General features: G+C 39.5%; 1 protein-coding gene across 2 annotated transcripts in view; it reads right to left on the reverse strand.

The window, feature by feature from the left end:
- ogdhl (oxoglutarate dehydrogenase L) overlaps positions 1–24,962 on the reverse strand; it is a 122,867-nt gene that overhangs the window by 9,073 nt on the left and 88,832 nt on the right. For both annotated transcript variants that reach the window (XM_020533566.2, XM_048616279.1), the window contains 5 exons: positions 22,514–22,692; positions 18,170–18,241; positions 5,942–6,067; positions 5,676–5,748; positions 1,465–1,628 (listed from right to left, as the gene is read on the reverse strand). In XM_020533566.2, coding sequence (XP_020389155.1) covers positions 1,465–1,628; positions 5,676–5,748; positions 5,942–6,067; positions 18,170–18,241; positions 22,514–22,692 — 614 coding nt within the window. The remainder of the gene's footprint in view (positions 1–1,464; positions 1,629–5,675; positions 5,749–5,941; positions 6,068–18,169; positions 18,242–22,513; positions 22,693–24,962) is intronic.

A 24,962-nucleotide genomic window follows, 5' to 3' on the forward strand; every position in this document is an offset into this window, starting at 1 on the left:
TCCAGATCCACAGAAAGATTAACCTATAAGTGCCTTCTAAATGGCTAGCAAGCCCCTCAGTTGTCAAACCACTACAAAATATTAGGCCAAGCCTGAGTGTTGTCCATGCATTTCACCTCCATACCTGCTGAGTCACGAGTGACGCTGGACATTGGCAACATCCTCACCTCAGACCTTATGATGGAGGGGAAGTCATTGCTGAAACTGCTGAAGATAGCTGAGCTCAGGGTAATATCCGGGTGGATTTGTGCAACAACGTCCTGTGGGCTCAGATGATTGACCTCCAACAACCACAACGCTAGATATAACTCCAGCCAACAGAGAATTCCCTACCCACCCCAATTCCCACTAACTTCAGTTTTAAAAAGCCTTCTTGATATCACATTCGGTCAAATGCAGTGATAAATACTGTGGCTACAGGTGCAGGTCAGATGCTGAGAATGCAGTGGTGACTCCTCAAAGACTGTCCACCATCTACAAGATACAAAAACAGAAGTTGCTGGAAAATCCCAGCAGATCCAGCAGCGTCTGTGGAGAGAAATCAGAGTTAACGTTTCTGGTCTACTGACCCTTCTTCAGAACTGATGGTAGCTTGGTAAAGGATGGTTTTAATCCAGAAGATGGGGTTGGGGGTGATGTGGGAGAGTAAACAATAGGTGGAGATAGAGCCCAAAGAGAAAGAAGAACTGCTGAACAGACAAAGGAGTGGTTAAAGGTCAGTCTGTGGGTATGAATAGCTGTTAATGGGGACTATTAGTGGCTGACAATGGGTAGTGTGATGTCAAGCCCTGGTGTGTTGGGGTGGGGGAAAGCATGGGGAAATGTGCTCAAGCCCTAAAATTGTTGAACTCCAGAAGACTGCAGGGTTCTCAAGTGGAAAATTAGGTGCTGTTCTTCCAGCTTGCACTGAATTTTGCTGGAGCAATGCAACAAGCCTGAGACAGAGATTTTGGCCAGAGGACACGGTGGTGTCTTAAAGTGGCAGCAACTGGAAGCACACAATCTTTTCTGTGGACAGAACATAGGTGTTCTGTGATGCGGACCACATTGTGGTCCCCTCTGCACTGGCGAAATGAAGCACAAACTGGGTAACTTTAACGGGCACCTGAAGTGACGCCCGAAACATGAAACAAAAATGTTTTAGCTATTCATTTTTATGAAATGAGCAACTTGAAATTGGCTGACAGTTACACCATTCTTTATGGCTATTTAGTAAAGATTAAAATGAATAGTTTACTTCACTGTGTAATTCTACTGCACAAAAATAAACAAACCCAAGTTTTTGCTTGACTTTTGCTTTCGTGGATGGAAAATCATAGATGACAACATGAAAAAGTCCAGCTATAACATTAATTGTAACTAAGAGTCCCAAGATGTCATTTTTAATATTATTCAGACAGCCATTTCTATACTAAATCATAATACTCAGCTCTTTGCTTTGCTGTGCACCTTTCAAACATTTACCTGTTCCAACCTAATAATAGCCACCTCCTTCTCCATTTTTCTATTTATCCTTTCTTTTGCAAGCTCATAGTAAACTTTGCCTGTGCAGAAAATCAGCCTTTTCACATCATCTGGATTTTGAGCTGCTAGCCCTTCATCAGGAATGATACGTTGGAATGATGTGCCTAAGAAATATCAATGGTAATATTAATATTTTGTTTTCTGCACAAGAAATCACAAGTAAAGATTATGTGAGCATGCTTCAAAACACAGATCATTGGACATGAATTTGTGACGCATCATACTTGCTTTGAGATACCTTTGTTTTAAGAAATAAAAATGCAGGGCTAAATTTTACTAGAAATCGCTAAGTGTTAATTTTGGCAAGTTTCACGGAAGGTTTCTCCTTGAACCGTAGTGAGATTTCTCATGGTATTTTCCAAACCTTGCCTCATTATTTGTGTACCATTATACGCACGTTCACATGTCATACGTTCTCTCTCACCACAGGTGGATGTACACACCACTGACACAGATTCTTGACACTGGCAATTGGGCCCTAGGTTAAGAACTGTCAGTCTGGAGCTATCCTGAATGGTTTCTTCATCTCAAGAATTGCCCTGGACATGGTGGACAAACACCTTGTGGACAGGGGTGCAGGGGAGGACATCTTCTTTCCTCAGGACCAGCAGAGCAGACCACATTACCAGATGCTGGCAGTGTCATCCAAGATTGTCACCTGAGTCAATGTTATTTCCAAGTCTGAAGGAATGTCCAGTAATATCACAAGAAAGACAACGACGTTCTGCGCTCTGTGCGGGTAAGTGCCACCACCTCTCTGCTACCTCACGCTCACTATCACACATGCTCAGTGGTTAGCATTGATGTCTCACAGGTTTGATTCCACCCTCGAGCAACTGTCTGTGTGGAGTTTGCACATTCTCCCCGTGTCTGCGTGGGTGCTCTGGTTTTCTCCCACAGTCCAAAGATGTGCAGGTTAGGTGAATTGTCCACAGTGTCCAGGGGTGTGCAGGCTAGGTGGATTAGCCATGGGAAATGCAGGCTTACAGGGCTAGGGTTAGGAGGTGGGTCTGGGTGGGATATTCTTTGGAGGGTCAGTGTGGACTTGATGGACCAAATTTCCTGCTTCCACACTGTGGGGATTCTATGATTCCCACTGCACCCATCTCCCACCAAAGTTCATGCTCTATCACTTACACTACTTGATGTGATATCCTTACTCACACACTTTCAATCATCAGTTTTCAACCCCCCCAGGCTATAAACACTGCATGGCCTCTGTTTTGCCTATATACTCACCCAGGACACATCACTACTATCCCCTCATCTGCAACAGCACTAAAAATTGTGCCACCCAATTTCAACTCACTCAATCCCTCCCTTTGTCTCATTCCAGGAGAAAACATCCCACAATAGACCAGAAAAAAAACCACGATGGATGTGCAGTGTCCAACAGTCGTCTCCTCGCCCTCTATAGTGATTGAGGCCAAAATTTGGACTCCATACAATAGATCGATGTGCAAGACATTCAGCATTTTGTGATCACAGGTGTCTTTCACCTGTACTTGTAGGTGTCTGTTTAAGAGCTATTACCCTTTGAAGAGTCTCATGCTGCACAAAAGTGGAAATCCCTCCCTCACAGAATGTAACATTTACCCACCCCTCTGCATGTGAAGGCAGCCATTTTCATCTCCACTGTGCACTTACTGTTTGGCTGACGATGAAAGGAATACCAGTTGTACTTCATAGATTGAATCACAGACTCAGCCTCGCAGTCTAAGTGAACTCTCAAATCTTTGTACTCCCTTCCTGGTTGACCTCCCCTTCAATCCCGTTGGCTTTGATCTTTGCCATATTTCTATCCGACTCGCTTATTTAACTGTTCATCTCCTGGATTTACCCTGAGTTGCAGGCATATTGGATTTTCGTGCACAGTCCCTACATCAAAGTGAGGGTGATGCTAACTGTTGATGAACACCCCTTCCACATTATGCTTTCCCCTTGCATGCACTGGTATCTCCCAGCTTTATGTTGAGTTGCCTTCCTTCACAATTGATATCCTCTCTGCAACCCAGCATGCTGCCTCCAATCCCCACAGTTGGGTTCCTCAGCTTCCCTCCCACAGTAATGGCCCTTGATGACCCCCTGTTGAATTTTGATGAACAGACACCTAGGACTGGTCAAGACCTATGCCCTTGTACAACTTGATTGGCCAGCCGCAGATGATGACGCATCACACCCCTGAACGATCTCTGCGAACTTCCCGTTTAGTTTATTACAAATCCCCACCCAGACTGATTGTGCTAGACCTACACATCTGGTTAAGGACAACTCCCCAGACTGTGTTGTAAGTGGATTGGAGATGTGCCACCAGGGTGTGTTGAGGTCTGTACATGTCTGATGTCAACGTATGTGTGGGGAAGGGAGGTATGTCTGGTCACTGTCCACAGAGCCGTCCCTGAGACATTGGTGACCGCTGTTCTTCAAATGTTGGAGGACACCCAGATCATGACTACCCCAGGTTGATGACTGACCAGCCTAAACCTCTGGACTATGTCTTTGACTTACTTTGCCAGTAACCCCTGATTGAAGTGTCTCCCCTGACTTGAATGAGGATTACTCCCCTTGTCCTTTGAGACATGGTTGTTTGGTTGATGCACATGCAGTGTGTTTGCCATGCTAAAAAGCAAGGATAGGCAAAGCTGTAAGCATGAAAACAGGCACAAAGTGAGTGAGCACTAAGGTAATAAACATGGAGCCCTGAGATGCACCCTGCTCAAATCCATCAGTTTGGTGCCTGTCCCTGTGTACAAAGTGTCTTGACAGCAATACTCCAATGAAAGATGCCGCTGTGCTACAAAGTGCAGCATTGAAGTGCACAACTGTATTGTACGTGGACTGGAGATGTGTCATGATCATGCAATGTGGGTGGTACATGTCCACTGCCAATATTGTGGATGTGGAATTCATGTGGTTGCTGCCCATGGTGCGTGCTCTGTGATGTTGGTGACTGCTGTCCAAGGTGGAGGACAGGAGGAGCAGATGGGGAGCTGGAGTTGCCAGGTAACCATTCTTGACTTTCATATTGGGAATTGCTGTCATCTACTTTCTATCTAGTGGGTGGGAGAATGGTAAACCACGTATAAATGAAATGAGAGATAGTAGGAACTGCAGATGCTGGAGAATCCGAGACAACAAGGTGCAGGGCTGGATGAACACAGCAGGCCAAGCAGCATCATAGGAGCAGAGAGGCTGACGTTTCGGGCCTAGACCCTTCATCAGAAAATGAAATGAGATTAGATAATAATGAGATGTTAATACATGCAAAAGGATGCAATTATGTTTTTTGCAACTCACTAGCGAGATTTTTGTCTCGCTGTTCAAGTTGGAGGATCGAACTTTTTGCTCTTGACATCGAGAATCTCATTACTGCCATTCTCAACTTTCTCGCCAATTCCCATGTCGTTCAGAGGCTGGGAAGATTCCGCCCACAGTTTCCAGCATGTAAAATCAACATAAATTGGTCATCTGATGTTATACTCTGATATTAGCACGTCGTTTGTTAATCTAAAAATTGCAACTCGCACAAATAATTGTAATGAACTGTATTAAAAGGTATCTGGAGTATAAGGTTAATTGCTTATTTTATGCTGAAATGACCAATATTTGGAGGTGTCAGAAACACTTTCAAGAGAATTACACTTTATAGTTGAGTTCTGTAGCAAATTTACAAGTGTACCAGTATAAAATTTGAAATACAAAAAGTGCTGTTAGAGATATGATCAAGACCAGGACCTCTATGGACATTAAACAAACTTTCAGCATAATAATAATGAGTTGAATTAAAAACAAATGTTTTCCAAATTTGTTGCAAAGTAGCTTTATTAGTATTTTCACACTGCATTATGTTTAATCATTCTTTTTCCTAAACACAACCAATATAGATGCATGAGCCTTGAAATTTGATTTTTTTTTAGAAGTCATTTCAAAATCAGGTTGCCCACAGATTTTATACCAGACACAAAACTGTACTGTGTTACTTATGGTTCATGGAGGAATTTATTTTTAGCAACATGGAAGTGTGAGCAAAAATTAATGCAGATAACTTCCTCCCATTGCGTCACTTCTAAATTTTGACAATGCTTCCTAAAGATGTTTATAAAACTGCAGTTGCTTTGATTTTTCAGTTTTTTTTAAAGAGCAAAATTTACCTGTTTTCATTTCATCAAAATGGGACCTGGCTTCCAGATGTCTTAGCAGGGATTTTGGCGTGAGGATTATTAACTGAAACAGGAAGTCATTCAGAAGAAGTTTTAAATGAATACCAAGTGTAAAACATTGTAAAACACGTAAAAATGTCCATGTCAGTGATATCAGCAATTAGTAAACCACATGTTTATTTAAAAAGTCCTTCAAATAATTTTCTTTGAAATCATAACTGATTAGGAGGGTAAAGTAATAATAAACATGCTTATACCGGCTTTCTAAATGGTAGCAGAATCTGTCTCCTCAACACGTGAAAGTAGTTTGCTGGAGTGGAGCAGTTTACTATAATCCAATTGCAGTCAAACAGTTGCTTTACTTCGAAATCTTCAGTATATTCCTAAATTAAAAAGTTATACTTCTTATAAAATCTAAGCAGAAATCATGTTGCAAAATAATTGCAATTTCTTGTCAGAAATATTCAACCTACTTAAAACAATTGTTAATCTCATACTTTCATTAAGTCAACATTATGATCATTTTAAATTCATTCGGGGTTACTCTACATTCCTGCCTACTCCTGATAACGTCACGCCTTGCTTAAGAATCTATTTAACTAACCAGTTTGCCATGGCACATGAGCTAGCTCTGTAATTGTTCATTTTTCAAGCTTAAAATTGGAACCAGTCCATAAATTATTATATCTGAAGTCCTGCTTCTTAAATTGATGCATAGCTTCTCATCTTGCCTGTGCAGAACCTCTTTCCGTGTCCTGCCCATGTTGATGGTATCTAAATGATCCATGGTAACTGGATCCTTCCTGTCCCAAGTTCCTCTCAAATCCTGAGCAGACATCCGGGACTATCGTATTGGGCAGGCAACATGGTCTCCTGGACTCCCTCATTATACAGTCCCTGAATACTACCACATCCCTTTTTGCTCCCCACACTTGAATGTTAACGGCTTCCTGTGCATATTGTCATTGTCAGTTCACTCATCCACCCTGCAACCCCTATTCTCTTCCAAACAAGCTGAAAGAACCTCACACCTGGCGGACAACTGCAAAGGCTGTGAAACCTGTTCTTCTAGGTACTGCTGACTGCCTGTCTTAGGATCCTCCTCTCATGTGCTCCTGCATGCAATTTTTAAAGGAAAAGTTCTAGCAAAAGCACACGGCAGTATTACACTGCACTGAGCTTTTCCTTAAGATTGTACCTTAAATTCTTGACCAAATGCTATTAAAATTTATTCTTACAGAATTGAAAGTCAGGAGACTCACCTTAACCAATCATGAGAACAGCGTATTCATACTGAAATCTTCTCAAGAATTGCCTTTTGAAATTTGTTTCATACTCCATTTTTAAACATAGTTTAGATATTTAAAAATGACACAATCATGCTGTTATTTTACATTGATGACACAAAAATGTTGCAACATAAGTGGAAAATCACCCAAAAAAAATTTTAAACCATCTAGGAAACATTTTGGTCAGAACAATGATTACTACTGTTGCAAATAGATTGACTTGTATAATGCAGTTAAGTACCTTGTTTTGCTCTACCTGAGCATTGTGGTTAATTAATCATGGTTTTGCAACAAAGGTGCAATCTGCAAAGGCTATCAGTTGCTATGGTTTAGAATTGGAGCCTACCAACAGCTTTTTAATGACCTTAACTGAACATACACGGCTGAATGTTTTGGTCCATAACCACAGAACACAAAAGAACGCATAAAAGAAATAAACATAAATCTAAGACTTTCCTCTTCCTTCAGCAATTTTATTTTGTAAAATGATTCAGTACTTGAAAACAGTAATGAGCATTGCAAATCTGAATTGGAACAATTCATGTCTATGAATTCAGTTTAATTTGGATCTTTGAGAAAAATGTATACAGCCTACAACAGGGGATCTTGTGGCACTCGAGCCACTATCACTGAGCCTGGAGATCTGGGTTCAAGTCCTACTTGTACCAAAGATGTTTCATAACACATGAACAGGTTAACATGCCTAATACAACTAACAGCATATATTGTTTTTTGTACATAACAAGGTGTAGAGCTGGATGAACACAGCAGTCCAAGCAGCGTCAGAGGAGCAGGAAAGCTGACGTTTCGGGTCAAGACCCTTTTTCTGCTCTACACCTTGTTATCTCAGATTCTCCAGCATCGGCAGTTCCTACTATCTTTGCTTTTTGTAGACATGTCTTTTGAGAAAAAGTGCTGAAGCAATCCAAACCTGAGATTGAAATGGTATACAAAAACACAATTTAGCTGAATTTTTTAAACTGTAAAACACAGCATGACATCTTAAACTAATAACTGTACTTGGGTAAAGTACCTAAAACTGAAATTTGTTTTATCTATGGCACCTTTTCCCTCCTTTGCAATTTGCTCACTAGCACAGTGGTTAGCAATGTTGCCCAACAGCACCAGGGACCCGGGTTCAATTCCACCCTCAGCTGACTGTCTGTGCGGACGTTGCATATTCTCCTTGTGTCTGTGTGGGTTTGCTCTGGTTTCCTCCCGCAGTCCAAAGATGGGCAGGTTAGGTGGATTGGCAATGCTAAATTGCCCATTGTGGCCTGGGATGTACAGGCTCGGCACGTTAACCATAGAAAATGCAGGGTCACAGGGTGGGGGGTGTGGGTCCAGGTATTTTATGATTCTAGAGTACCTTCCTTAGATGGAACGGAAGAAAAACCTGTATCATCCCCATGCCTGATGCTTGTTGAGCTGGACAAAGTTAATTCTAACTTTGTACAAAATATGGAACATTTCATTTATGTTCAGCAACCTGACTGGGAAAGAATGGAAGTTATATAAAGTTCAAGTGACTCCAAAATTTCCAGTTAATGAATCAACACATGCCATCTTTCACAAAAGAGCAAAATACAGCAGATGCTAGAAATCTGAAATAAATATTTCGGAAAGATTCAGTAGGCCAAAACATCATCAGTGGATAGAGAAACAAAGTAAAGCGGTGGAATTGTCCAGACCACACAGAGCTTTTAGCAAAGTGGGCAGAGAATTGAATTGGGCAAGAGGCCACAATTCAGTTTCTTAATGGCGTATTGAAATGTTGGCATTGTTATGGAGAAGGGGAGTTTGAATGAAGGAAAATCCCTGATATTCACTTTACAAGTAACAAGTAACTATTTATTTATGTAAACCCAAGAGTGAGCAAATTAACAGAACTACTAACAAACCGAACAACTTCACCCAACTCCTAACTATTCCCTAAGTGAACATAATTCTACTGGTATGCTATTCTAATGAACACAAGTCCCACTGACATAACTTAGTCTCTCAAAGTCTACATGCCTTTCTTCTGCTGTTCTCAAGTCATAAGTGCCTTTCTTCCGTTGATCCTGCTGTCAGGGATGTTTTCTCTGTGAAGTCTTCTGTGAGGACTCTCAGCTAGAAGTGCCATGGTATCTTTTATGGATAGATGGTGTTTTCCTAGAGAGCTTAGCAAATTCTTGTGAAAGCTAGATGCATATTTCACTCTCACACTGATTTTCAAAAACCCTCTTCTTATATACCTTCAATGACATATAAATTTTCTTATTGGTCCAAGGTCATCGAAACTATCAGATTTAAATTCAATTGGCTTTCAATCACTAATTGCTTGGTTTAAATTAATTGGCTGATCCCAGCTAGTTGCCACAATGTCAAAACAAGCCTAAGGTTTCCAATCACACAGCTAATTGATACATGTTTCAATTTTAGAACTGGCTGTACATCTTCAGCTACATACAGACACTTTTTTTTCCTGTATAAATCTCTAAGCTTAGAAGAGCAATTTGCCTCTTAAAGGGACCACACACTCTTTTCCCTTATCGTTTTTTTTTCAAACAAATTTTAGCTTCCTGCCCTCCAATTCACAATTACTCTACATAACTTCGTAACACTTCCCCACTTAATTAAAAAAAGAACCATCACTATGAAAAGATACCTTTTTTAAAATCTTAACACCACTATCACGAGATACATAGGGCAGTAATTTAAAGTTACACCTTTCGTACTAATTCTGCATACATATATAACATTGGGCCATACTGGTTCTACCTTATCTACACATTTTCTTTTAAACAAGTGATAACGCATCTGCAATAATATTTTTATGACCCTCAACATGTACAATCTGTAACATAAGACTCCAATGAAATAGTTTTGTATTCTTGTCCTTAAATCTTTCCAAAAAGGTGAGAGGGTTGTGGTCTGTATACCCAACCGTCTCCAAAACATTGTTTGTAATATAAATGTTAAAATGTTGTAATGCTGGTACCAAACTCAATAACTCTTTTTCAATTATGGACTATTTCCTCTGGTGGATATTGAGTTTGTTTGAAATATAACCAATTGGACTTTCAAGTCCACCATCATCCTCCTGTATCAACACAACTCTAACCCCTATATAGATTGTGTTGAAAGTGACTTTAAAGGGTTTCAAGAAATTTGGTATCGCTAAAACTGGTGTAGTGGTTAACATGGCTTTTTAATTCTCAAATGCCTCCTGGCATTGTTCTGTCCACCAAAATTTCAATTTCTTCTTTAGCAGATCTGTCAGCGGTGCCACCATGCTACTGAAGTTTGGTACAAACTTCCAGTAGAATCCGCTCAGTCCCAAAAATCAAAGCACCTCTTTCTTCAAGCATGGTCTTGGAAATTCCTCAATGGCTTTCGTCTTCACGTTCCCCGGGGTCATCTTTCCATGTTGTGTCCCAAGAACATCACTTCTGCCTTCGCGAATTCAGTTTTTGCTAAATTTATAAGCAGTTTTACCTCCCGCAGTCTTTCAAAGAGTTCTGCCAAAAGCACTATGTGATCTTTCCATGAATGGCCAAAGATCATTAAGTCCTCTATATAGATGGCACAATTAGTCATTCCTGCCACAACTCTGTTCATACGTCTTTGAAATGTGGCTGGTGCATTCTTCATTCCAAAGGGCATTACTTTAATTTGATATAGCCCATTTGGGGTTACAAACACAGAAACTACTTTTGCTCTCTCCAACAAGGGTATTTGCCAGTAACCACGAAGTAAGTCCAACTCTTTGACGTAAGTCCAACATTTTACACCCTGTCCTCCAGCCTTGGAATTACGTATGAGTCCGATTTAGTTACAGCACTGACTTTCCGATAATTCACGCAGAATCGTTGAGTACCATCTAGTATGGGAACCAACACAACCGACAAACTCCACGCACTTTGCCGGGCTCAACGATGTCTTCTTGGAGCATTGCTTCCACTTCCTTCTGTACCTGTGTGGCTTTGAGAGGATTAGGCCTGTAGGAGCGTTGTTTTATCAGAACAGCACTGCCTACTTCAACATCATGTACTATAATATTAGTCCTCCCCATTCTATTCCCACATATGTCCTCATATTGCTGCAACCTTCAGATGTTGTCTAGCTAATTCACCTACTCTGTTTAATAATCAGATACATAATCCAACTGTGAGATCTCTGACTTTGGACCTATCAATTTTTCCTTAATTAATTTTGAAGGCCCTCTTACTTCATGTCCAAATATCAATTCAAATGGAGTAAACTGAGTCAATTCATTTGGGGCATCTCTAATGGAAAATAATATAAATGGGATGCCTTTATTCCAATTATTTGGGTAATCCTGGCAATAATCCCTCAGCATTATCTTTAGGGTCTGATGCTACCTTGCCAATGCTCCCTGGCATTCAGGATGGTACGCACTTGATTTAAAGTGTTGAATGCCTAAACAATTCATGACCTCCTTAAATAGTTTGGCAGTAAAATTGGACCTTTGGTCTGAGTGAAGCTCCTTGGGTAATCCGTAATGGGTAATGAAAGCAAGCATCTCCTCCACAACCTTTCTTGCCTTAACATTCCGTAATGGAATTGCCTCTGGTAATCTGGTAGACACATTCATTAACTCAAGTGAAACGTTCCTCAAATGTGGGCAATGGCATCAAAGGTGCTGCTTTTATTACTGCCTGTGGCTTTCCAACCATTTGACACTTACTGCGGTACGGCAAAATTCAGCCACATTCTTATGTAATCCAGGCCAATAGAAATGCTTTTGTGTCTTAGCCTGAGTCTTCCTCACTCCCAGATGACCTCTTACAGGTTATTCATGTGTTACCTGCAATACTTCTTGTCTGTTTACTACCGGCAACATAATCTGGTTAAATACCTCCTCTGCATTTCTCCTCTGCACTAACTTGCTGGGGTCTCCATTTTCACCTTAGGATTCTATCCTTAAGATGATAACATTCAGGTATACATTCTGATTTTTTTTCCGAGTAGGCTTTATGATATGAACCTTTTACTGTCTCATCTTTTTGTTGTAACTCTATTAATCTTTCAGAACTAAACATCTCTACCTGATCCTCTACCTGTTCAGGCTTTTCCTTTACCACTTCATTGTGGACCGAACGGCCTGTACTGTACTATGCTATACTTTTCTATTTCATCAAACAGGATGTCAGCTAACTGGACCTCAACTCCTTTGTCTCTCTCTTTTGCTTTTCCATCTTGTCGTAACTTATGACTGTGAGATCTTGTTACCACACAGTCCAGAAAAATTCCAGGCTATTTTCCTTCAGCTTCTCCACTACAAAGAGGCGTCACTCCCACCTTTGATCCTGCTAGGTCGTTTCCGCAAACAAACTGTATTCCTGGAATAGACACTCTTTCAATCACACCCACTGTCACTTTCCCAGTCTTGATTGGGCTTTCCAACGTGATCCTACATGTGGGAACACAAAATCTCTCTCCATTTATTCCACAGATTACCACTCTCTCAGGTAACATTTCAGAAGGAGTGCAAATACTTTCACCTCTTACTATGAGAGATTAGTTAGCTCCCAAATCTCTCAAAATTTTGGCTTCTTTACCTTCTCCCCCTATTCTTCCTGAGTAAACCTTATCCACAGAGGTAAAGGCTTTGTACAGATCGGGCACCATCTTAGTGTCCAGCCCACGACTAGACTGTGCACTCTCCTGCAGCTCCTCGACTTCTTTTAGGATTTCCTTCACTACCTCAACTAATCCCACTGGTTTAGCATTTTTTACCATATCCTTTTCCCCAGTGCTTTTCTTAAACCGCTGGCATTTTGACTTTATGTGTCTCACTCCATTACAGTGAAAACACCTGAGGCCTTTCACTTTCTTTTCTCCCTCTTGGGTTTCTTTTTCCACATGTGGTAAACTGTTCCCAGTGTGATCTACTTTTTGTTTTTAATTGAAGGATCTCCCTTTTGCCCAATTTCTATCCCTCACGGAATGAAATTGCTATCGGAAGCTAGATTCCAATTTATGCGTTAATGCATATTCATCTGCCATCTCTGCAGCTCTTCTCACTGTTTGAACTTCCTGTACCTCAACGTGAGTTCTTATCAATTCTGGAAGTGAGTTCTGAACTCCTCTAGCAAAATAATCTCTCTAAGATATTCACGTATCTTTTTTATCTTTAATGTTCTTATCCATCTATCGAAGTTGGTATGTTTAATTCTTTCAAACTCGACGTAAGTCTGACCTATTTCCTTCCTTATGTTTCTGACCTGTTGTCTATATGCTTCTGGCACCTATTTGTAGGCGCTCAAAATAGTATCCTGACATCTCCCCTGACAGGGCTGCAAACACCTCTAGGTCCAACTTCATCTTTTTCAACGTAAACATTCTTTCCCTTTTTTCTCTCTCTTTTTCCCTTTCTCTCTGTCGTTTCTCTCTTCTTTCTCTCCCTCTCTTTTTCTCTTTCATCTCTCTCTCTTTCTTTTTGTTTTTCCTCTACTTGTAACCAAATTCAAATTGTTTCAATTCCCTTTCATTCTCTAACTCCAGTTGTCTTATTTGCAATTTAATTTTTTCTAGCTTCCCTGCACTTTCCTATTTCTCTAGTATATCTAAATGCTTGGCTAACTCTTTTACAATTTCAGCTTTCATCTTGTCCCTAGTTAAACCCAATTCTAGATTGTCTGCTAATTCTAAAAGGATATCCTTCCTCTGTTTTTATAAACTTTCTTGGTAAATTTGGGAAGCATCTTCAAATCCCAGATCCTCTTTTGCACTGTTAAGAGTCATTTCCCCCACGTCTGATTTAACCAACCACAAGTAACTGAAATTAAATAATTTTTTTTCACCTGAGTTTTATTTAAAGATCTAGGACACTAATCCCCAAGTCTGTTTAAATCTATCCAAAACAGTTCAGAACTCGTACATAAACTGGGCAGAGCCCGGACTTGAGCCCCCAAACTGTTACGGAGAAGGGGAGGTTATATGAAAGAAAATCCCTGATACTCACTTTATAAGTAACAAGTAACTATTTATTTATTTAACCCTAAGAGTGAGCAAACTAACAGAACAACTAACAAACCGAACAATTTCCCCCAACTCCTGACTATTCCCTAACTGAACTAAATTGTACTGGTATGCTATTCCAATAAACACATGTCCCACTTATATAACCCAAGTAATAAGAAAATAATCTATAAATTAAACCTTAGTCTCTCAAAGTCTACATGCCTTTCTTCTGCTGTTCTCAAGTCATAAATGCCTTTCTTCCGCTGATCCGGCTGTCAGGGATGTTTTCTCTGTGAGGACACTTAGCTAGAAGTGCCGTGGTACCTTTAATGGATAGATGGTGCTTTCTTAGAGAGAGCTTAGCAATTCCTTGTGAGAGCTAGATGCTTATTTCTCAGATGGTGGTTCACTCTCACACTGATTTTCAAATTAATTGGCTGATTCCAGCTAGTTGCCAAAACATCAAAACAACCTAAGGTTTCCAATCACACAGCCAATTGATACGTTTCAATTTTAGAACTGGCTGTACATCTTCAGCTACATACATACACTTTTCTTCCTGTATAAATCTCTAAGCTTAGAAAGCACTTTGCCTCTTAAATGGATCATGCACACTTTTTCCTAATCATTTGTTTACAAACAAATTCCAATTTCCTGCCTTCCAATTCACAATTACTGTACACGACTTTGTAACAGCATTAAGTTCACAGAATCTTTCAGGTGGGGTCTTTTCCTTCATTGACTGGAACCTTATGATGAAAGGCAGGTTATTGGGGGAGGCAATGGCCTAGTGGTATTATCGCTGGACTATTAATCCAGAGACCCAGATAATATTCTAGGGACGTGGGTTCGAATCCTACCATGGCTGATGGTGGAATTTGAATTCAATAAATATCTGGAATTAAGAATCTAATGATGACCATGAATCCATTGTTGATTGTTGGGGACAAACCCGTCTGGTTCACTAATGTCCTTTAGGGAAGGAAACTACCACCCTTACCTGGTCTGGCCTACACGTGGCTCTCGACCCACAGCAATGTGGTTGACTCTTAACTGCCCTCTGGGCAATTAGGGATGGACAACAAATGCTGTCTGGCCAGTGACACCCACATTCAGTGAATGAATAAAGGGGAAAAAAAAAGCACCTGAAGATGTTTTGGCCAAGGTCACTACCCTGAGGAACTCCTGCAGAGATGTCCCGGAGCTGAAATGACTGACCTTCAATCACCACAACCACATTTCTGTGTGCCAGTTATGACTCCAACCAGTGTGGACTTTTCCCCAATTCCCACTGACTCCAGTTTTGGTGAAGTTCCTTGATGCCACACAAGGTCAAATGTGACCCTGATTTCAAGGACTGTCACTTTCACCTCACTGCGGAATTCAGTGCTTTTGTCGTTTGGACCAAGGCTGCAATGAAATCATGAATACTATCATCTAATATGGTCTGAAGGAGTGTGAGAGACCCAATGGAATCAGGGAACTGGTGACAGAGATATTAATTCAGGGTTAACTGGTTTGGATTGGTTGTACAAAAACAGGGAGCTAGTAATCAGTGGGGTGTGGGCTCTTGTGGTGCTGTGGTAGTGATCTAGGAAGCCCTAAGCCAGAAGGCTTGGGTTCAAGTCCCACCTGCTCTTGAAGAGTGTTATAACATCTCGTAACAGGTTCATTAGAAAATATTAATGAAGTAATCAGTGGGGTGATAGTTTCATGGAGTGTGGCTAACTGAAGTAAAGTTCTTATATAAAAGTGTGGAATTTAATTCTGCTTCAAAGCAATTTTTTTTGGAGTATAACAATGAGTACTCGTCAACATTCCAATCTGCAGGAATTATGTTCACAGGTACAATTTTGTTTGGCAAAAATAACTGCTTAGATGAGATGTACCTGGCAGGGTAGACTTCTGCTTCCAGGCTCCAGTGAGGACAAACTTCTTCAGTTACTTGCCTCCTTCATAATCTCTTTACACAAATGCTTTCAGTTCATGAGAAGACTTAGTTATACACTGTCCAGTTTGTTATTATTAAACACTTAACAGCATTAAGGATGAAACCTGTTAGGCTGGCAAATCTGTCCAAATGAGGTAGCCACACTAACTGGCACCAGCAAGCCTTACCAGAGCAAGTAAACTGGGCTGAACTCAAGAGAGGGCTCAACTCTAAAGTCATTCTTTTGTGTATGTGTCCTCATCCCACTCAAGTCTTTAGTGAAAGGCTATCAGACATCTACATTCCCCTAGTTGCGATGGAAGATCAGTGACCTGATGGTGAATGAGCTGCTGAGTGTTCTTACTCGTTGTGTGTTTTAAGTATGAACCCTACGGAAGTGAGAGAAGTGGATTCACTATGATACCAGAAATGTTACATTGGTAGCTGAATGAAGTGGCAGACATTGATCACACATGAGGCAATTGATAGGGATACCTGGTGCCCAGCCTTGCATGTGATAGTCCTCTGCAGTGGTAAACTTACAATGTTAACTATCAGAGATTGTGGCAAAAAGCATTGATTAGACAGAGATACATACCCTGGCAGAGTGAAGCAGATCATTCAGCATCTTGTGGTACTGAAGTCAGGTTCTTGAGCCACATATGACACTGACCTCACAGACATCTCTTCCCAGGCTGTCTTTGAGTCAGTCAGGATAGCCCATTGTTGCCATCCCCAGGGAAAAATGTTTCCCTTCTTTCCTGAACAGCCTTCAGGAGAATGTTGAGGCAGGTGTCACTAAAGTGTGATGCTGCTTTTTTGCTGAGTCTCTGACATCTCCAGAGAGGGGTGGAGGTGGTGTGGAAAGGTTGAGTGCTGCTCCTGTAATGCAGAAAGTATAGTGCCGTCCTGGTGCCTTTTAAACATGGCATCTGGATATTGGAGCCCAGAATGACCTTGTGGGCTTCAGGACGTCCTAAGCACTTTATCTGTGGATGTATATGCAATGAGCTGAAAAACACATTATTGGTGGAGAAAACCCTAACCATCTTAAGTTGAAATCCCTCTTGCTTTTACTTCCACCTCCAATAGCCTAATAAAAACACCAAAATTCCATCCTAGGTTTCAGGTCAATGACTTTTGATCAAAATTCTTTCAACTGTATTTATTAATTCTCATTTATGGTGCTAGATGCAAAACAAAATCACAGAATCAGAATTACAGAAATGTTACGGTGCAAAGGAATGTTATTTGGCCTATCACTGGTTTTCTGAAGGAGCATCAAGATTTAGTGTCAACCTCCTGCTATTCCCCTGTAAACCTGCACATCATTTCTACTGAAATAATTATTTAATGCCCTCTTCAATGCCTTGATTAAACATGCCTCCATCACACCTTTCAGGCAGTGTATTCCAAATCCAAATCACATGCTGTGTGAAAAGGTTTCTTCTCACATCACCTCTACTTGTTTTAAAATATAAAATGTTTTACATTTTAGCAGGGGTTAAGGATTTAAATAATGCGACTTACCATCTCTTTTCTCTTTAAAAAAGCAAAGTAAGAAATCACACATTCACATCACTTATGAGAAAAGGTTGTTCAGACTAGGCCTGTATCCACTGGAGTTCAGAAAAATGACAGATGCCCTAATACAAGGATGGATGCTAAAAGGATATTTCTGTTTGTGGGACAGTCTAGAACTGGAGGTCAGTTTAAAGTAAGAGTCTCCCATTTAGGACAGAGATAAGGAGATCTTTTTTTTCCATCAGAGGGTCATTCTTTTGCATGGAGTTCTCTTCCCCAAACATCAGTGAAGGCAGGGTCATTGTAAAAATGTGCAATCAGATCTGCCATGATTTTATCAAATGGAAGTATCAGCTTGAGGGGCTGAATGGCCTATTCCAGATCCTAATTCTATGTTCCCATAATGCAAACACATTGGTTGACACTAAATATGTGACAAGTTTTTTTCTTATTTAATGCAAAATAAGACACTGTAAAAGGGAATTAGGATAGCAATTAAAAAAAAACTATGACGGATTACAGAGTATATTTAGGATTATATTTGATTTGAGTTATATCTCTCATATTTACAAGCACTTTCACCTTTTCATTTTAAAAATCCTACCTCTATTCTACATAATGGAACTGCATCAAAACTGATTAACAATCAGTACTATCATTGCTTTCAGTGTAATCACCTTATTTTGAATGTCTTTTCTTGTGAATGCCAGTTCACCAAATATGTTTTTAATGGTTACACAAAATAGAAGAATAGACACTATTTAACTCACAGGATATACATCTGAATCTTCATTGCACATCTGTAGGAATCGTTCTGGTCTGGCTGAGGAGTGTTCTGGACCCTAAAAATTAAATTCAGCAAATTATAAATTGGTATATATGGAAAGTTAATGGACATTGTAAATTGGAATGCTGACTATTTCAGTAGAGTAAGTCCTCAGGATAGTCTTAGCTGATCTCAACTGTTACAATAACCTTGGACATCAGATCACAATTTTCAAAGACATATGATCAGCAGATAAGAGACTTTTAATTTAGATATTATGTGAACTTCACGATTCTGTTGAAGCATTTGACCCCCACAACCTTTTTTTAAGATAAAAAATTGTATTCAAAGGGCCCGTTCCAGTGTTACACAGATATCAGTTATCTGGGATTCACCAGCAGGGAGCGCTGTGACAGAAGTGAACCTTGGGACCAAGACAGGAAACTCCAATATAAACTACTGCAGGTGAGAAAATCGAGAAAAATGCCACTGAACGAAAATAATTTGTATCAAACTTAGTCAAAGACACACAGATTATACACTGAAAAATTGAGGACAGGACAAAGTAGCCTATTTGATCAGTGTTCTATCCACCACCATAAAGAGTTACTCTTTCCATCAGTGGACAACAAAGGCAGCAGCATGAACCATTTACGAATGCACTGCAGAAACTTGCTAAGATTCTTTCCAAATCTGTGGATCTACTATTTATAAAAACATGGGCCACAGATGCACTAGCAGCTACACGCACCCCTCCAAGCCTCTCACCATTCTGACTTGGAAGTATGATGCAGCTTCTGCATTGTTGCAGGGTCAAAACTGTGGAGCTCTGACCTTAAGACAACTGTGGGTGCACCTACACCTGGGTGTAGGATGCAGCAGTTCAAGAAAGTGACTCACTACCAACTTCTCAAAGACAATTACGGAAGAACAATAAATGCTGCCTTAGCCAGCGACTCTCGCTTCCCATCAATTTTAAAAATCACTATTTATGAAGGAAAGTTATATAAATTAATATGTACAACTTTATATGACAACCAAATTTGATTTCACTGAGCTGTTAAACTCTTTTCATTTAGGTCTAATTGTGAAAAGTTAACTACAATATCAGTGGAACTCGCTGCTTCTTCAAATACAGCATGGAGATACCTAACTTCTGTCTGTACCATTGAAACAGGCACACAGGGCACTATAAACTGGTAATTAGGTTGAAGCATTAATTGTTGAGTCAAGGATATAGATGATGGCACCTGGAACAATTCAATTAATCTAACAGAATTTATAGATTTTCCATTAGGTTATTTCTTATCTAAGAGCTAATAGTTTGATTAAGAATGAAACCAAACTACATGAAATATTTCTAACTGTATAGCTTAAAAGCACTAATTTAGTCAAGATATTAATGTAACATGCTCAATACGACCAGTTTTTAAATTACATTTGCAATGACTCATTCTATATTAGCTTTGCAATACTGTAGTTAATGTTGTTGTTCTAAACCTGTATCTAGTTGAATCAAAGGTAAGCCTTATATCATTACAATTTCAATTCCGCTTCTGACATTTGCAATATTAATTATAAGGCCCCAATTACAAAAAGAGTGAAGCTTTGGTATTAATTACCTCTACATAAGTCAGGAGCACGAATCAGCTTAGTAAATTTGAGGAAATAAAATTACAGCTGTGGTCACATTAACAGTAGATTGTCAAGAATTTGAAAGTGGGTTTGAACCTATTGGAAATAAAATCTCTGACAAAGAGCTACTTATTGGTCCTTTTAAAAAAAAAATTAGAGCTAAATGTAAGCAGTCTCCTTGCTTTGCTTGCATCCCTATGTTAGTACAAATCTTGATAACTTAGTCACTGAACCATTTGTGCAGGTCAAGTATATGTTTTAATGGCTCTCACTGTTGATATTTCATTTCAACTAAAGAGTCAAGGTTTTAATTTTGTGTCAAGTATGCCCTGGAAATAACCAAAACAATTAGGCTAAACAGCATGAATGATAAGGTAATGTAATTGAAGAGAATAGAGATGCCATCAGGGTCTGGGGTGGGGGGAAAAGGTTTGAGCAAAACCTTTACAATGAGTCTTATTTTCAACATTTTGGGACTCTAGAGAGGAGTGAGATGTTTCAGAATCACATGAAGCTTAAAATGATGAGGGCAGCAATTCAGAGTACTAATTGGAATAATACTGAAAAAGAAACTCAAGAAAAGTTGTGTCAGAGAGTGATAAAGGTAGGAAAAGTTTCTGCTATCAGGCAGACATTTTCTAAGGAATGATAGAGGAATGTCAGAGGGATGCAAGGATGAGAAAAAACTTTTGTAGGCATTAGCGATGTTTAGCAATAGAGACGTGGAAGTTTATTCTTGAGGTCAGAAGGCAGACTGAGGTTAAAATACTGTACGATAAAGCCCAAGGGAAAGCTGTGGTGAGTAATTTAGTTTCCAACTCTTCAAAGCCTGTCCACCATCCATGGGAACAAGTGAGGGGTATAATTGAATATTCTTCATGTGTTTGAATACATGCACTTCCAACAACACTCAAGATGCTCTTCACCATCAGCACAAAGCTGTCCACTTGACTGGCACACAATCCATGCCCACACTCCATAAAAAGAATACATTTTTAAAGAGGCACCCTTGTATTTTTTAAAACTTGTTTAATGTCCTGTTGCTCTGGGTTATGGAATCCGGGGTTTAAAAAGGCTTATTACTGGTTAGTTACTGTTACAATCTGAGGCTAACAACTTTGTAGACAAGCAATTCCAACTTTTAGTCAATAGCTTTCATCTGCATTCCTGCCTGCTGAACCCTAGAGACCCATGACCTCTACATGCGCTCTCTGTCTCTCTCTCTCTCTTCTCCACAAATCCTCGCAAACTAACTAACCTGTCTATAATATTCAGAGATATTCCAGGAAAGCTTGTAACATGATAACATTGTGGATTCATCCACGTCTCTCAACTCATTAAGCTCAGTATGGCAGTATGGGTCTTATATCCAGGTAGAACTACTAGGTTTCAAACCTTATCTCTATTCTGTTGTTGAATTGAATGGACAGTTTAAAGCATAAAAACTGAAAGAACTGCCAGTGTTGTAAATCAGAGACAAAAATAGAAATTGCTGGGAAAGCTCAGCAGATCTGGCAGAAACTGTGCAGAGAAATCAGAATTAACGTTTCAAGTCCAGTGACCTGAACTAGGAGTTCTGAGGAAGGGTCACTTGACCTGAAATGTTCACTGATTTCTCTTCACAGATGCTGCCAGACCTGCTTAGCTTGTCCAGCAAATTTCTAGTTTAAAGCATATCTGTTTACAACCTTGCATTCTCAACAGCTTCAACAAACTTTGTTTGAAGTTGTTAACTGATAATCTCCACATATGGCTGTTGCCATTGTCCCCAAATGTGAACACCATATACCTTCTTCCCAGCAAAACAAGCTTCCTTGGATATTGAAAGGCTCTATCACGCATGTCTGTTGTAAGGCAGACTTCAGCAAGGTTATCTGAATCTCTTAATTTTACACTCAATTAAAACTACAGTCTCAAAACATATATGTCAATGATAACATTATCAAGATGAAGGTATGTTTAACTTGGTCTATTCCTTTGGGGTCATTGCTCAGGCCCTTCATGTAGCGTGGTGATCTAAAGTGGCTCATTCGGAGATTAATTAGAGACTAAATTATGGAGATTACTAGCTACTAATAAATCCTCACGAGGGCTCTTGTAGTGCAGTGTTAGTGTTCCTACATCTGATCCAGGAGACCCAGGTTCAAATCCCATCTGCTCCAGATGTATGTCACAACACATCTGAACTGGTTGATTAAAAAATACTGTTGCAGGCAAGTGTTCTAGTGGCTAGGATATGGCACTTCCATTGCACAGACTGAATTCGATTCCTAGCCGGGGAATAATGATTTCTTCAATTGCAAAAATCAATTACAACTTGAAATGCCTTTCCAGAAAATATGCTGGTTAATTTCAGTGGTAGTGTACCTATATCTGAGCCAGGAGGCCCAGGTTCAAGTCACTTGCTTTTTGTGTCATAACATTCCAAACAGGCTGATGAAAATAACTGTACATTGCAGCAGCAGGAAATGCTGATCGCTATTAAAAGGGCCCTGTGGCGCTGTGGTAGTATTCCTACATCTGGGCTAGAAGCATAGGTTCAAGTCCTACCGACCCCACACGTGTATTACAACAAGTCTGTCTTAACAGGTTGATTAAAAATGAGTAAATCCTCAAGGATTTTTTTCAATCAGGGAAAGGCCTTTTGGTATCTTAACCATGAATCTTATCCATATATATATATATATGTAGACATACATAAAACCAACCTTACCATCCCCTCCATTCCATGAGGCAGAAGCAGCACAATTCCATTGTGTCTAACCCACTTTGTTTGGCCTGAGCTAATGAACTGATCCAGAATGCATTGTGCAGTATTGTTAAAGTCACCAAACTGAGCCTCCCAACAAACCAAAGCATTAGGATTAGCCATTGCGAATCCAAGTTCAAAACCTAGAATCAGAAGACAGGTCCAAATAACTTAAAATAAAAATAACTACATGACATTACATTTTCAGTTTTTTGATTACTATAATAAATTTGAAGATCATTGCATTTGGTATTCTTTATTATTGGATGTGCACAATATGAAACATTGCATTTTAATTCAAATAAGGAATTTAATTACAATTCATATTTCCATAAATCATCCTCCCTGACCAAAAAAACATAATATATTTATTGATTTCTTATAAATAGGAACAATACTTTTCCACTTTGTTACTTTTTGCAACAATGACGAAATTTCCTTCCCTGGTTAAATACACACAAGAGCTTTGTACTTGGCTTCATATTAAATAATTCAACAGAACATGGCCCCCAAATCAAGCAAAGTTTGACATCTTCAACCATACACTTCTTGAAAGTACTAGTTGTTGGAAATGTCATAATTCTTCTTCAGCTCTAGCCCTCACTTTGTATTGTCTTTTTTTTTTTGCTTAAATGCTGATTATATCAGTGTTTGGAGCCTAACAACATGAAAAAGCTGAGGAATAGTGATTAGAACTATTCAATTAATAAAAGCAGATAAGCTGTTTCTAGCCTGATTCAAAACTTTGAACCCTAGGTACCTGCTGAAAACTACAGTTTCCTCTACATCTTTAAGAGCAAAATCAATTTACAACCTGCAGAAATCTTCGACTTTTCAGTAAATATGCTGGGTAACTTCAGTCATGGTTCTAAAGCCAACTGTGGGGCCCATGTTTCCAGGTTAATTGTCAAAGTTAAATTATATTCAATTGTCAACAAATATGACTTATATTGTAAGCACCCATCATCAAACATATGTCTGAAAGCAGAGTGAAAACAGCTCATTCCACAAAGGAAAAAATGGCAAGGACTTACAGGTGGAAAAGAGGAATTATTTCAGGAAGTTTCCAAAAGCAGGATTTCAGGTGAAAGGTAGGGAGCCTTAGGATACAGGCATAACCATAATATCATTATGGAGGGCAGAATTAAGAGTGCAGGGATAGGGCAGGCCAGGAATAATTCAATGAAGCAAAGATACACGTGGATGCATTTAGTTCCTAATGATTGCAGAGCCACAACAGCAAAGTCACGAGAGTGACCTCACTGAATATGATAAATTAAACATCTCAGACATAGAACACAAGTGCAACCTTGGAAAGACAGGGTGTACAGATGAAATTACTGAACACGACATTCTGAATTAGTGGAATAACCTAAAGAATGTTTCAGAAGACTAATTTCAAAGCATGAAAGGGATGCTGGATTGAAATATTTCCTATGGTGGAGAGATAAGGGCCAAGGCAGAAAACAAATCAGTGGCATGAAGACAAAATAAAACACATGGTATCATCACAGTTAGATATTTTAATGATGGGATATAAAATAAAATATTTGCATATAACAAGGTGGAGGACTATTTTCACTTATTCAAACATGCAATTAAAATGTGGAATCAACAAGGTAAAGCAGCCACAGCTAAGCTGTTCTGCTTTTTAATGTTCCACATTGAATCAATGTCAATTAAACAGTTACAGCTCAACTTCAAACATATGTGCACTAATGTTTGCAATTAAAAGAAATCAAAAGTAAACAGTACTTTTAATAAAGAAACTGCTAAGCTCTGGGGATAAATACGAGTCATGGGATCTGGAGATAGATATAAACAAAGGGAAACTGACCGCCCACACACATTATCTTACAGCACGTTTATTAACACGAGGTAGCATATCATATTAAGAAATGTCTATACAATAAATTGCAGAATGGGCTCCTCAAGAAAAATAAAGAAAATGAAGGCAGTTCCGAATTGCATTAGCAGCTGAGAACCAAATGATTAATTGGAAAATAAGCTCATAGACCATGGTTTCATATGAGCAAATCTCATCTTTATCAGTTAGGGAATTTTGTCAGATCTTACATAAAGCAACTGAGTAGCATCGTATTACTCTCACTTGTCAAATGATGTTTTCTTCTGGCTGATCTCAATTAATACTGCTTATGGAGAAATCTACGGACCAAGGTTATCCTCACTTCTTTTTAAAGTTAGTGCTTCCCAACTGCAAGTCATGACCAGGAAGTTTCTAAAAGCAGGATTTCAGGTGAAAGATAGGGAGCATGAGGATACAGGCATAACTATAATCTCATTATGGAGGGCAGAATTAAGAGTGCAGGGATGGGGCAGGCCAGGAATAATTCAATGAAGCAAAGATACACGTGGATGCATTTAGTTCCTAATGATTGCACAGCCACAAGAG

Source organism: Rhincodon typus, chromosome 34, assembly GCF_021869965.1.
Source record: "Rhincodon typus isolate 14 chromosome 34, sRhiTyp1.1, whole genome shotgun sequence".
Classification (NCBI taxonomy): Eukaryota; Metazoa; Chordata; class Chondrichthyes; order Orectolobiformes; family Rhincodontidae; genus Rhincodon; species Rhincodon typus.